The sequence below is a fragment of the Schistocerca nitens genome, chromosome 9, assembly GCF_023898315.1.
Source record: "Schistocerca nitens isolate TAMUIC-IGC-003100 chromosome 9, iqSchNite1.1, whole genome shotgun sequence".
Lineage (NCBI taxonomy): Eukaryota > Metazoa > Arthropoda > Insecta > Orthoptera > Acrididae > Schistocerca > Schistocerca nitens.
In genome coordinates this window covers 471208924-471222872 of record NC_064622.1, presented here as the reverse complement: position 1 = coordinate 471222872, position 13949 = coordinate 471208924, and the positions used below count along the sequence as shown (strand labels likewise).

The following is a 13949-nucleotide window of genomic DNA, read 5'->3' as shown; positions in this document are numbered from 1 at the left end:
ATAATTATTTATTGAATGAGTAGATGTTTTACTTGATGTGGGCAGAGCTTACTCACATTTCTACTCATTTGTTTACAGTGCGACTGAAATCCCGAAAATTGTACCATTCTACCTACAAACTGTTTTATGCATCAGTGGTCCTCCAATTGTTTGGGATAACATTCCTAATGTGTGCATATGCACAATATGGTTTACATGGTATAAACTGTCCAGGAATGAAAACCATAGGTAATGTATGCTATTTAATATCTTCATAAATTATATGTTCTCATAACTTTTACTAGTGTTATTTACTTTTATTACTACACTCAGTTAAGACCATGTTTTCAGTTGTACAGTCCAATAATTTCTTTTTCTGTCTACTATCCTAGATCTCTATTTAAGCCAACTGACAATTTTTGGTAGCAAAAAGAATGAAGGATAACACAAATGATGAAAGGAGTGCACAATAATGCAGTAGATTTTAGTTAACACTAAGCATTGTCACAAATAAGAAACTTGTGAATAGTATGCATTTCATAGAGTAAAAATCTGTTACAGCTTGGCACAGATAATTAGTGTTTTCAATTAGTTGACCCCCTGAAGATGTACCATGTCAGATGCAGAGTTCCTGAAGACAAAACTATAAAAATCTCTTAATTGTAGTTGTGAAAATGGATATACATAATATCACCTACAGAGGGTGCTGCAGATGCAGAACAGAGCAGAGAATCAGCATTCGAGATGACAGCTTACTTGCCCCACATTCCACTAGAATATGCAGAGTACTGAGGAAACACCAGGCTAAAGTGATGCTTCATCATCCGGTTAAAACTTTGTTGCCCCTCAGATTGATAAAATGTGAATTAGCTCTACATGAGGCAGAGCTTTACAGTGTGCTGTATGAATGTGGGAAGTCTTATACAGGGTACACAGCATGCATCATTTATGAACGTATTTTGGAGTGCCATCAGCATACCTGCCTGTTTTAAGTGAGCAAATCTGCTGCTGTAGAACAGTGCATTTCTTCAGGTCATTTGTGAATTATAATAAGGCAGTAAATCTGTTGCATGTATCCTATATCCAGTACTTCCATCACCAAAGCATCAGGATGTACCCTCTTATATCAAATGCAAACAATATTAAACAATGGAAAATCCAGGATGAAATGTAACAATATTATGAGAAGGAAAGTTGCTACGCACCATGTAGTGGAGATGCTGAGTCACAGATAGGCACAAAAAAGAGATTTTCATACTTTCAGCCAATGGCTTTTGTCAACAATAGACACATTTACGTGCTCATACACACTCACGCAAACACAACTCACACACACGACTGCAGTCTCAGGCAACTGAAACCACACTGCGAGCAGCAGCACCAGTGCACGATGGAAGTGGTGACTGGGTGGGGGAAAGGAGGAGACTGGGGTATGGAGGGAGAGGGATAGTGTGGTGGGGATGGCAGACAGTGAAGTGCTGCAGGTTGGGCAGCGGGCAGGAGAGAAGTGTGTGGGGGGGGGGGGGGGGGGGGAAGTAGCGGAAAAGGAGACACATAGAGAGAAATAGAGAGAATGTAATCAAATAAATAAAAAGACTGGGTGTGGTGGTGGAATGACGGCTGCGTAGTGCTGGAATGGGAGCAGGGAAGGGGCTGGATGGGTGAGGACAGCGACTAATGAAGGTTGCTACTCCCAATCTCTTACCTCGTGGCTCATACCCCTCTAATAGACCTGGATGCAAGACCTGTCCCATACATCCTACCACCACCACCTACTCCAGTCCAGTCACGAACATCACCCATCCAAACAAAGGCAGGGCTACCTGTGAAACCAGTCATGTGGTCTACAAGCTAAGCTGCAACCACTGTGATGGATTCTATGTTGCCATGACAACCAACAAGCTGTCTGTCCACATGAATGGCCACCAACAGACTGTGGCCCGGAAACAGGTGGACCTCCCTGTTGCTGAACTTGCTGCCAAACATGGTATCCTTCATTTCAGTGACTGCTTCACAGCCTGTGCCATATGCATCCTTCCCACCAATACCAGCTTTTTTGAATTGTGCCTCAACCTTCATTAGTCGCTGTCCTTACCCATCCAGCCCCTTCTCTGCTCCCATTCCAGCACTACACAGCCATTATTCCACCACCACACCTGGTATTTTTTTCACTTACTTAATTTTTTAAATTTATTTCTCTCTATGTGACTCCTTTTCCGCTATACCCCCCCCCCCTCCCCACTTCTCCCCTGCCCGCCGCCCAACCTGCAGCACTTCCTGTCCACCATCCGCACCATACTATCTTTTGTATCCCACCGGGAAGGCGGTACATGGGTTTGCTCCTGAAAACTGATAAAGAAGCTTAATGAAAGGAAGCGAGTAGGAGCAGGTTAGGTAAAGCACATCGGTACTGCAATTTAGGTAAAAGAGGTTCTGACTGGTGCATGAATGTATACATAACTTTGTACAGATGAGCACGTAGGTGTGCAGCCAAAGTCCAGATAAGAAAGTCTCAATAGCAAGCTAAGCTAAAGTGATGGTTCTCGGCCACGTGCTCTTCATGAACTGGGCAAAAGTGGAGCTGTGCTCGTAGTGCTGCTCAGCATTGGCTAGAGGCTGCTGTGGTCGTTGAATATTATCCCCCCTCGTAGTGCCAACCTACGCTGTAGCATCGGAACTATCGAAACCACATCCCTCCCCCCTGAAACGGTGCACTGTCATTGAGTACGGCTTCTAGTGGCGGGTGGAGGGACCCAGGGGCAGCATAACTGCGGAACGGCGGAACTGCCATCCCCGAATTGCTCACGAGGGGGCGAGGAAAGTGCCCCGTTTAAAACCTGCCCAAGATGCACACCTCCACTGGGTATGCTCGGATGAGGAGGCGGAGCAACAACATCCGTGGGCAACGACGGCGGCAGTGGCAGCGTGACGTCAGCCTCAGTGTCCATTGGTTCTGGGGTCTGGCACTGCGGAGGAACGTGGTGGTGGTGGCAGCTGCGGGTGGGGCCGTGGCGGCGGCGAGAGGTGCCCGCCCAGCACAGGAGACTGGACCAGTGGTGGTGGCAGGAGTGCCCATGGCAGAGGCGCTGTTGGTGGAGCCATGGGCTGAGGCAGCAGAAGCCGCGAGGCCCCCAATTCTGCCGGAAAAGAAACAGTGGCATAAAACTGAGGGCGGCACAAATGGATCTGGTTCCAGTGTCACTTTTTCAGTGCCGGAGGGACCAGAAATTAAAAATAAGTTGTGGCCAAGCTGGCGAAGAACGCGCCCCTGCTCCCAGCGACACCTGCCGGAGAAAACACGATAGAACACCAAAGAATGCTGCACCAAGCCAGAACGAGGTGAAGCAGTGGGAGAGCACAACAGCGGGTGCAATAGCTGCAAGAGTGACCAATGGGCATGGCCATGTAGCAATTCCACCGGGGAATGGGTGCCACACAGCTGAGAGCGATAGGAAGCAAGGAAAGACCGTAGCGCATGCTCGTGAGAGTGCGTGATGCACAATTTGTTCATCTGCAACTTAAATGTAAGCACAAAGCGTTCAGCCTCGCCATTCGACTGGGGGTGGAAGGGGGCTGAGGTGAGATGGCGAATGCCATTAACAGCACAGAACAATTCAAACTTGGAGGACACAAATTCAGGGTCATTGTCAGAGACAATAACTTCAGGAAGGCCGTCAATGCAAAAAATAGATGTCAAAGCCCAAATAGTACTGGCAGATGTAGTAGAAGACGTAGGCACAACAAAAGGAAAGTTGCTGTACGCATCAAAAACTATCAACCAGGGAAGGACCTGCAAAATCAATATGAATGCGCTGCCAAGGCACAGTAGGAGTTGGCCATGCAAAGAAGTGCTGGTGTGGAGCAGATTGATGCTCTGCACAAGAGAGACAATTAGCAAGCAATTTCTCAATTTGTTTATCAGTACCACCCAAGTGCAGTGATGACGCGCTAATTGCTTCATCCACACTATACCCCAACGACCAGCATGCAGTAATCAGAGTATTTCCGACTGCAATGAACAAGGTGAAACCATACGAGACTGATCATTGTCAGTTCATAAGAAAATAACACCATGGTGTACAGACAATTTGTGACATTGCGCAAAGGAATGTCGAACAAGGGGATCACGAATCTGCATAGTGGACGGAGGTCATTGAATAAAAATATATTGCAAAAGAATCTGCAAAGAAGCATCAGCAGCTGTTGCAGAAGCAATGCAATGAAACTCCACTGGAAAACCATCAGCTAATTCCTTATCTTGTGAATCAACAAATATGCATGACAATTTGCAAGAATCAAACACTTCGTCAGGACCAATAAGCAGATGAGACAGAGCATCGGCATTGCCATGCTGGGCTGTAGGCTGAAACAAAATTTCGTAATTGCATTTAGACAAAAACAAAGACCAACATTGCAACTTGTGTGCAGCATGGGCTGGAACTGGCTTCGACTGGTGAAACATCGATGTCAAAGGCTTATGGTCAGTGACCAAATAGAACTTGCGACCGTACAAAAAATCATGAAACTTTGTCAATCTATATACAATAGCTAAAGCTTCTTTCTCAATTTGAGTATAGTTTTGCTGGGCAGAATTGAGCAACTTAGTCGCAAAAGCGATCGGGTGATCGACAGAATTAATGCGGTGCAAGAAAACCGCTCCGATGCCCTTGAGAAGATGCATCGACAGCCAAAAAAACTGGTTTGGAGGGATTGAAAGGAATCGAACAGTGATCCCTCAACAAAGCAGATTAGAGCTTGTGGAAAGCAGCATCACATTTTGAAGACCAAACGAAAGGAATGTTCTTATGCCTAAGGCGATTTAAAGGCGCTGCAATCTTCGCTGCATTTGGTATAAACCAATCATAATATGTAATTTTGCCCAACACAGAATTAAGTTCTTTCAAGTTCCTGGGTGCTGGCAAGTCTCTAATTGCATGGATATGTGATGGTGAGGGGTAGATACCCTGTCTGTTAATCATATGTCCTAAATACGGAATCTCAGTTTGAAAAAAATTTGCACTTGTCTCTGTTACACTTGAGTCCTGCCTGCAAAAGTACAGTAAATAAGGCACACAAATTCTGAAAATGTTCATTAGGGGTGCGCCCTGATATGACAATATCGTCGAAATAATTGGAACAAGCAGGGACAGTGGCACACAACTGCTGCAAGTAAGACTGAAAAATAGCAGGACGCGAAGCACAACCGAATGGAAGGTGGCAAAACCTGAACAATCCAAGGTGGGTGTTGATCACAAAATAGAGCTGTGACTGTCCGTTGAGTGGAATTTGAAAGTATGCATCCCGCAAGTCAGTCATGGAAAAGAATTTTCCCACACCAAATTTATCAAAAATGTCTTCAGGACACAGAAAGGGAAATGTACTGACCACTGTGTGGGGATTTACTGTAGACTTAAAGTCAGCACAAAAACGGAGATGACCATTTGGTTTTTTCACACACACTATAGGTGAAGCCCATTGTGAAGTAGAAACAGGTTCAATGACACCACTGTCTTGCAAATGTTTAAGTTCAGCAGCTACAATGTTTTGTGCAGTATGGGCGGTACCGGGCATGTGTGCTGAAAAATAGGCATGGCACTGTCTTTAACTCAACATGTGCTTCAAAGTCCATGGCACAGCCAAGGCCATCAAAAAAAGAGTTCAGAAAAATCATTGTGTAGTGCAGCAACACTGTCTGCATGGCCACTAGAGATGATGCAAAGTACATTGTCCCGAATTGCGAGGCCAAAAAGTTCAAATGCATCCGTGCCAAAAATGTTTGTAGTATCACTAGAGTGGAGCACATGAAAAGACACTGTATGTGTCATTGCACCATACATGACTTGCAAACTACACATGCCAAGCACTGAGATTTCCAGTCCAGTAAATGCAGTCAGTGTGGAATGTGAACAATGAAGCGGGGGCGAACCAAGCAAGTCATATGTTGATCTGTTCAGTAAAGAAACTGATGCACCAGTGTCCAGCTGCATGGAAACAGAATGTCCACAAATGTCCAAAGCCACAAAAAGTTTCCTCGCATCACACTGAATGCAAGAGGAAGTGTCTGGCAAAACTTGTTTATTCACACGACGAGCTGTTGAAGCACGGAGAGCAGAAGACTGTGAATAAATGGCATTAACGTCCATAGGCTGATGTGAATCATGATTATGGCAGTTTCCATTGCAGTGACATCCACACGAGTCACACAAATGGGAGACAGGTCGTGAATTAAAGTTTCTCTTATTACACACAGCTTGCACATGTCCTTTCTTATTACAAAAATAACACTGTGCTTGATGGGATGGGCAACTGTCCCATGGGTGGGCACAAAAGCAGATCGGACATGATTTCAGTTTCTTAGTGGGTGCCTGGCTTGAAACTTGTTTACTTGCACATGAGCAGGGTGGCGTGACTCGCTGTGCCAGGGCAAGGTGGGAGGGCCCATGTTCTGCCTCACTAACAGCACACACACCTGTGGTCATGTCAAATGGAGAAGTAGCCATATCTAATGTATCATGTCTGTCTAGCAAGTCCACTACTTCCTGTAAAGACGGGTTTCTAAATCTTAAGATTTGCTCATGGATGCGGTGGTCCGCCACATTCTGCACAATAGTGTCTCTAATCATGATATCCACATACGAGCATCCACATGAGCAATTAAAGTCACATTCAAATGTTAGTCCCTGAAGGTCCACTAACCATGATTTATCTGACTGAGTAGGACCGTGCTGGAGATGAAGAATTGTAGCGTGTAGCTACCACATTTACACTGTCACGGAAGTGGGAGTTCACTGCAGCAATCGCTTCGTCATAAGGTTTAGTTTCTGGGCAGGTGGTGGGAAACAATTTTATGAGCACACAGTATAACACAACAGCCACGCTGGCAATGAAAAAGGCAAGCTGCTCTGTACCTGGTATGTTGTATGCTGTGAAGTGTGCCTTGAGCTGGGCGATGTATTCTGGCCATTGTTCAACGTCCGGATTGAAGGCACGAAATGGTGGTGCCGGAGGTGTTGTCGGTGCTACAGGCGGTGGCATCGGAGGTGCCACAGTAACTGCAGTTTCTAGTGTGACCAGTCCATTTACAGATGCAAGCAGCTGCGTCATTTGCTGAGCCTGAAACCGCACAAGATTGGACAGCAAAGCCTGTTCCTGTGGTGAAGCCATTGTTCACAAAAAAATGTCTTATAGCGAAAAGTGGGAGCACTTGTACATGCAGTCATACTGGCCTATCACAAAAAAATAAAGCAGTACCAAGCAAAAAGTACAAAGAGGAAAAAAAAAAAAGAAATTTATCCCCTGATGGTTTCCGTTTCTCATCACCAATAATTTTGTATCCCGCCTGGAAGGCAGTGCATCGGTCTGCTCCTGAAAACTGGCAAAGAGGCCAAATGAAAGGAAGTGAGTAGGAGCAGGTGAGGTAAAGCATGTTGGTACTGCAAGTTAAGTAAAAGAGGTTTTGACTGGTGCATGAACATATATAAATGTATACATAATTTGAATATAATAGAGGGAAACATTCCACGTGGGAAAAATATATCTAAAAACAAAGATGATGTGATTTACCATACGAAATCGCTGGCAGGTTGATAGATACACAAACAAACACATACATACACACAAAATTCAAGCTTTCGCAAACAATGGTTGCTTCGTCAGGAAAGAGGGAAGGAGAGGGAAAGATGAAAGGATGTGGGTTTTAAGGGAGAGGGTAAGGAGTCATTCCAATCCCAGGAGTGGAAAGACTTACCTTAGGGGGAAAAAAGGACAGGTATACACTCGCACACACACACATATCCATCCGCACATATGTATGTGCAGATGGATATCTCCCTTAAAACCCACATCCTTTCATCTTTCCCTCTCCTTCCCTCTTTCCTGACGAAGCAACCATTGTTTGCGAAAGCTTGAATTTTGTGTGTATGTATGTGTTTGTTTGTGTATCTATCGACCTGCCAGCACTTTCGTATGGTAAATCATATCATCTTTGGTTTTAGATATATGTATACATAATTTTGTACAGATGAGCACATAGGTGTGCAGCAAAAGTTCAGATGAGAAAGTCTCAATAGCAAGCTAAGCTAAAGTGATGGTTCTTGGCTGTTTGCTCTTCATGAACTGGGCGAAAGTGGAGTGGTGCTCGTAGAGCTGCACAGCATCAGTTAGAGGGCTCTGTGTTTGGCAAAGATCTTCTGCTCTCATAGTGCCAACCTATGCTTTGGCTTTGGAACTATCGATACCATATTAACCCTTCCCCTCCCCACCCCAACCTCTTCCTTTCCCCCATCCAGTCGCCACTCCCATCATGCGCTGGTGCTGCTGAGTTGTGTGTGTGTGTGTGTGTGTGTGTTTGTGTGTGTGTGTGTGTGTGTGTATTGTTGACAAAGGCCATTGATTGAAAGCATCAAGTGTGAAAATCTTTTTGTTGTGTCTATCTGTGACTCAGCATCTCCACTATATGGTGAGTAGCAACCTTTGTTCTCATAATATTGTTACAAATAGTATTAAGAGAGAACAACTTAGTATATACTGTCTAACTGAAAAAAAGAGCAAAGATGCATATAATGGACACAATATATCAAAAGAATGGGGAAGACAGATTAGTTAAACAAGTAATGCATTATAAACCAATAGGAAACAGAGCTGTAGGTTGACTAAGGAACAGATGGCTTCAGTGAAGACAGGACAGGTTGTCAGCCTATTCCAGACAGTAAAGAAGAAGAAGAGTAAGAAGATGAAAAAGAGATCAGTAGAAATTTGTCTGTCAGACCTAATGGCTTATGATGGTGGTTATCTCTTGGATTCCACATGGTATCATGCCATTAAGCAACTATTTTTCTCTATACAAAGGGTGTTTTTTTACTATTTCAATGGACAAGCATGGTCAGTCTGACACCAAAAGCTGAACTTAGCAGGGAGGACACTTGAATAACCTACATTTTACAGTAAATGCACATGCACTCATGTAACACCTGCTCAGCAACTTGTGAGTACACTATACATGTTCTGATTCAAGTTTAAATACAAAGACTCAGTGTACTGTTCATGTATGAATATGACCAGAAGAGTCTCAGCAGAAAACATATGGCAGCAGTTGTGAACATCTGGCAATTTTATGCAACACATCACATCCATTTCAGTTCTCTTCTCACTGTGACACATATCAGTTACTTTGACGGTAAACAGTTGCTAAATATGCAAGCGAGCAAACTGAAAATGAATGCTGATACCAAGAACGTATATCTTAAATTACTCCTGACCCTTCCCTATTCTCTTTTAAATACTACAGCAATGGAACAACAGTGAACAAACCCATCTTAACTACAAGAGGACCTCTCCCTACATCTCACCCTCCGTTCTCACAATCTCCCTGGATGAAACTGCAACTACTTTGTCTGCGAGCACACTTATTCTTAGTCACATAACCCTGCCCTGCACTGCTCTTCCCTTTCATAACTTTTCCATGCCAATCCTCCCTCCATTGGACTTTGATCTTTCCCTTGTCTCTTTCTCACATTCTACCGTGTGGGGTTTGTTACTGTTTACTGCTTTAATTCACATTTTGTCACTGACACTAACAGCCATGTGTGTCTCCATCACATTCCTGCTGCTACAATACTTTCCACTGGCCCCCTCCCCCTTTTGAACTGTTTCTCCAGACCTTCATTCAAAAACAGTCAGTTTGATCAGTGAACGAACCTGTTATCCATCTGTAATTCATCATATTACATTTTAATACTCATCTGTATCTATATGTCTACATTTGCTGTCATGCTCAAATTTAAGTAATTGATTTCTACAACCTTCCAGAAATAAAAATATTAATTCCTATAATCTTTCCAAGCTTAAAAAAATCTCTAGAAATTCTTTATCTTTTTTTCTTTTTGAATAAAATGGCAAAATGAGTGGAACTGCTAAGAAATGGCTAGGTGATGTGCCAACATGCACTTATATAATATCTACTTCAAAGTGATTACAAAACTGAAAATTAATAAATCTTGAAGTCTAATACTGTATTTTTTTCTTTTCCATAAAAACAGGCCAGATGCTGGAGATAGCTAGTGAAGTGGTGTTCCTCCTACTCCTTCTCCTCATTGCGAAAGGGTTCACAATCACTCGTGCAAGACTGAGACTCCCTGGAGCTGTCAAACTGACAATCTTCATGAGTGTTTATGTTGTTGCCTCAATTGTGCTTTTTGTTTACAAATTACTGGTAAATATTTAACACACTTTATTTATATTAGTCTGTCTTAATTTTTTCTTTTTATGTATGAGTATTAAGTACTTATTTTTGTGCCTCCATGTGTTGGGTATACCTCACTCCCCCAATTCAATATGCAACCAAGGTTACAGTAATTGACAGCACTGCTATTCGTAACATTCTTATACTCACATCAACAACACTAAGTTACATTGTAAGTCTTCAGATCACTATGTCCAAATGTTGATGCTTAATACCACAGCCTGTAACACTGATAATCATAATAAGTTGGAAACACTCAGGATAACAAATGAAAACATGAATTTATGAATTATTTTTGAAACACAGACTGGAAAAACACGCACAATATTTTGAATAAAGGAAAGAATATAATGTATTTTGAAAGATAATCCTACAGATCTTATTACAGTTGTAGTACCAGTAGGTTAAATGATTGTAACCCCTTGGTTCCAAAGAACATCATAATATCATGCAAAGTTCCAAACAGACTACATCTGACATTAAGAAACCATGATGATTACAGAATTAAATGACACAATAACTTTATGTCACCAGAATCAAAATATGTGCATGCTAAAAACATCCACCAACCAAGGTCACATAAATATTTCTTTAATTAAAACAACTAGTTTAACAGACTTTTCTGTGATCTTTGAGTCTTAAAAAATATTTTTGTTATGAAATGTGTTCATTTATGCTGGACCTTGTGCCAAGTTGCCAAACAGATAAAAATCAGCACATTATAAAAGTTTTGTCATAACTAAAATATTTGAAACTATAAAGCACCCTGTGCAAATGGCCCACAGGGATGAATGTGCGAATGCGTTATCTTGATGCAAGAGCCATGAATTTTCTCACCACATTTCAGGCCATTTCCTTCTTACGTTTCCTTGGAGGCATTGCAGCACATCCTGATAGTACCATCAATTAATTGCTTGCCCCTGTGGCATAAATTCATGATCAACTAATCCTTCAAAGGCAAAGAAAACAATCAGCATGATCTCAACATCATAACCATAGACCCATATCTCCTCACCAATTATGACTCTCTTAAGGACCATCTCCTTCTCATTTGCATAATCTAAAAGCTCTTCACAGATTTTGCAAGGTGAAGGTCTTTCTGGTCTTGACTCGTGGGACATTTCCTTGGAGGCATTGCAGCACATCCTGATAGTACCATCAATTAATTGCTTGCCCCTGTGGCATAAATTCATGATCAACTAATCCTTCAAAGGCAAAGAAAACAATCAGCATGATCTCAACATCATAACCATAGACCCATATCTCCTCACCAATTATGACTCTCTTAAGGACCATCTCCTTCTCATTTGCATAATCTAAAAGCTCTTCACAGATTTTGCAAGGTGAAGGTCTTTCTGGTCTTGACTCGTGGGACAAAAGTGCCAGCAACGTGATGCATTCCAAGATGATGTTTCAGAATTTCATTACTTGATCCAGCTGAAATGTTACACATTCCACTGCAATCTCTCAGACAATCAGTCTTTGATTGGCACACATAATTTCATTGACATCCGTGGCATAAGCATTATCAATAGACAACAAAGAGCATCCTGAACAAGGGTCATCTTTAACTTCTGTCCAGCCATTTTTAAACCAGGTGAACCATTTGTAACACCAAGTATGTCTTAAGCATTCATCACAGTAGGCTTCCTGGATCATTTTGCATGTCTCTGTAAAGGTTTTCTTGAGTTTCACACAAAATTTAATGCAGACACATTGCTCCTCTAACTCTGCCATCTTGAAATTTGCAAACTTTGCAGCACATTGGTCTACTCAATACAGCACTGAACAATAACTAATAGATATACGACAATGAAACTTCTGTCAGTTACACATTAACACAGACTTGTACAGGGATGCCAACTGCATTTCACTCCAACACACCATTGACATGAAATTACCAATGTCCTGGAATGTTTTGAACAGACATTGTGTATATAGACATGGTCATTTGCACAAGAACAGACCTTGTGTATGTGGACATGGCCATTTGCACAAGGTGCTTTACATTTTTAAATATTTTAGTTATGACAAACCCTTTATAATGTGCTGATTTTTATCCACATGACAACTTGGCCTGGCAATGTTAAGTATTTTGGAGGGGGGTGGGAGGTTTCACTGTACTCCATCTCACACTTGTGGTGTTACATAATTTGTGACATCATAAGGCAACCAGTGTATTATTGTACTTTGTTACTGAAGCACATTAAGTATTGATCAGCTAACAAAAATAACTAAAAATAAATAATACCATATCCAGGATACTACAGGTCAGAAGATCTGTATCTGAAATCAGTGAGCTGCCTCTCTTAATGAAATTCCAAGTGAAGAAAAATGATGTCTCCCAGATGGATATACTGCTGTGACAACAAGGATTAGGATATATTGCTACCCACCACACAGAGGAGGCACTGAGCAGTAAGAGACTCATATTCTGATCTGAAAAGATGCTTCTCCATAATTTCTGGGCATTATCTGAAAATACATAAACATACAAAAGTCATACCCCAAAGAAAATATGTTACCTTTGCTAGGTATTAGGGTAAGATGCAAGTTGAAATGTATGTTCCACTAGGGCAGCAAATGGGAAGTAACTGGATGCACACATGGCTCAAGATAAGAAGTACATGATAAACGCATGGCTAGAATTGGTGAAAATGCACAGAAATCAATCTTCTTGTTTTTAAACATGTCTGTGATTATTTTACAGCATAAGTTTTCGCACATACCACAGTTTTTTGGCTCTCAGGGTCCTGTGCTCTCTTGACAAAGTGAAGTAACACATGCAAATAGGCATCATATACAGATTACCATCTTCCCCAGATTCACTCTATGCAAAGCGGACAGTACCCCGAGACACAGTGTGTATGGTACAGCCACACACACTGATTTGTATGTCCCCACTTCCCATTACCATCTTTCTTAACAGCATGACGGTGTGCTACACACACTTGTCCACAGGTCCAATCAGTTTCAGAAAGCCTACTGAGACATCTCAAGTGCCTTAATGACGTATTCAGGAGGAATGGATATGGCAGGAGACAAATTTGATATGCTTTCAGCAAAAGGTATCAGCTCAGCAAATACAACACGTTCCTGAGGATAAGACAATGGCATATCTGTTGTACACTGGCAAAGTATAAACAAATCTGGCAGAAACTTGACTCGATGTAAAATTGTATTTTCTGTCTACCTCCAAAAACACCAGCACTATAAGATACAGTGAAAGATGACTTGAGGCTCCATAAACCAGCGTCTACCATATTTCATGCCATACAGACTGTGCAGATTGCCAGGGAAACATGCCAGGTGCACAGGAGACACACTGAACTCAAGTAACCAAAAAATCTGCTGCTGCAGAACATTGCGTAATCACAGAGGTCTCAATGAAATATGGAGTGCTACAACAGTTCTTGTCATTTTGGGACTGTTTTCTAAAGGACTCCATCAAAGTACGAGTGGCTGATGGCCTGATAAATAGGGACAGTGGCATCACTCTTGCGGTAAAATGTGAGACTCACCACTCAGCCAACTGAAGTCACAGTGTCAACCAAGACTGACTTCTGTGCCCAATGGGAGAGGCAGAAGCACTGATGGAGCAAAGGCCGCACCTGGCATTTGGCAATTGCATCCCCTCACCACTCCAGCTGATGAGGTGTGTGACCAGGCAGTGAGGGAACAGGTGAGAAGTGGCAAGAATACAAAGGAGGCACAAGGTATCAAAGATATT

The 13949-nt window shown here is 42.4% G+C and overlaps 1 protein-coding gene across 2 annotated transcripts in view; it reads left to right on the top strand.

The window, feature by feature from the left end:
• Window positions 1–13949, top strand: part of LOC126203376 (transmembrane protein 145-like) — a 98583-nt gene that overhangs the window by 50406 nt on the left and 34228 nt on the right. For both annotated transcript variants that reach the window (XM_049937673.1, XM_049937672.1), the window contains exons 7-8: window positions 79–228; window positions 10017–10189. In XM_049937673.1, the coding sequence (XP_049793630.1) occupies window positions 79–228; window positions 10017–10189 (323 nt within the window). The remainder of the gene's footprint in view (window positions 1–78; window positions 229–10016; window positions 10190–13949) is intronic.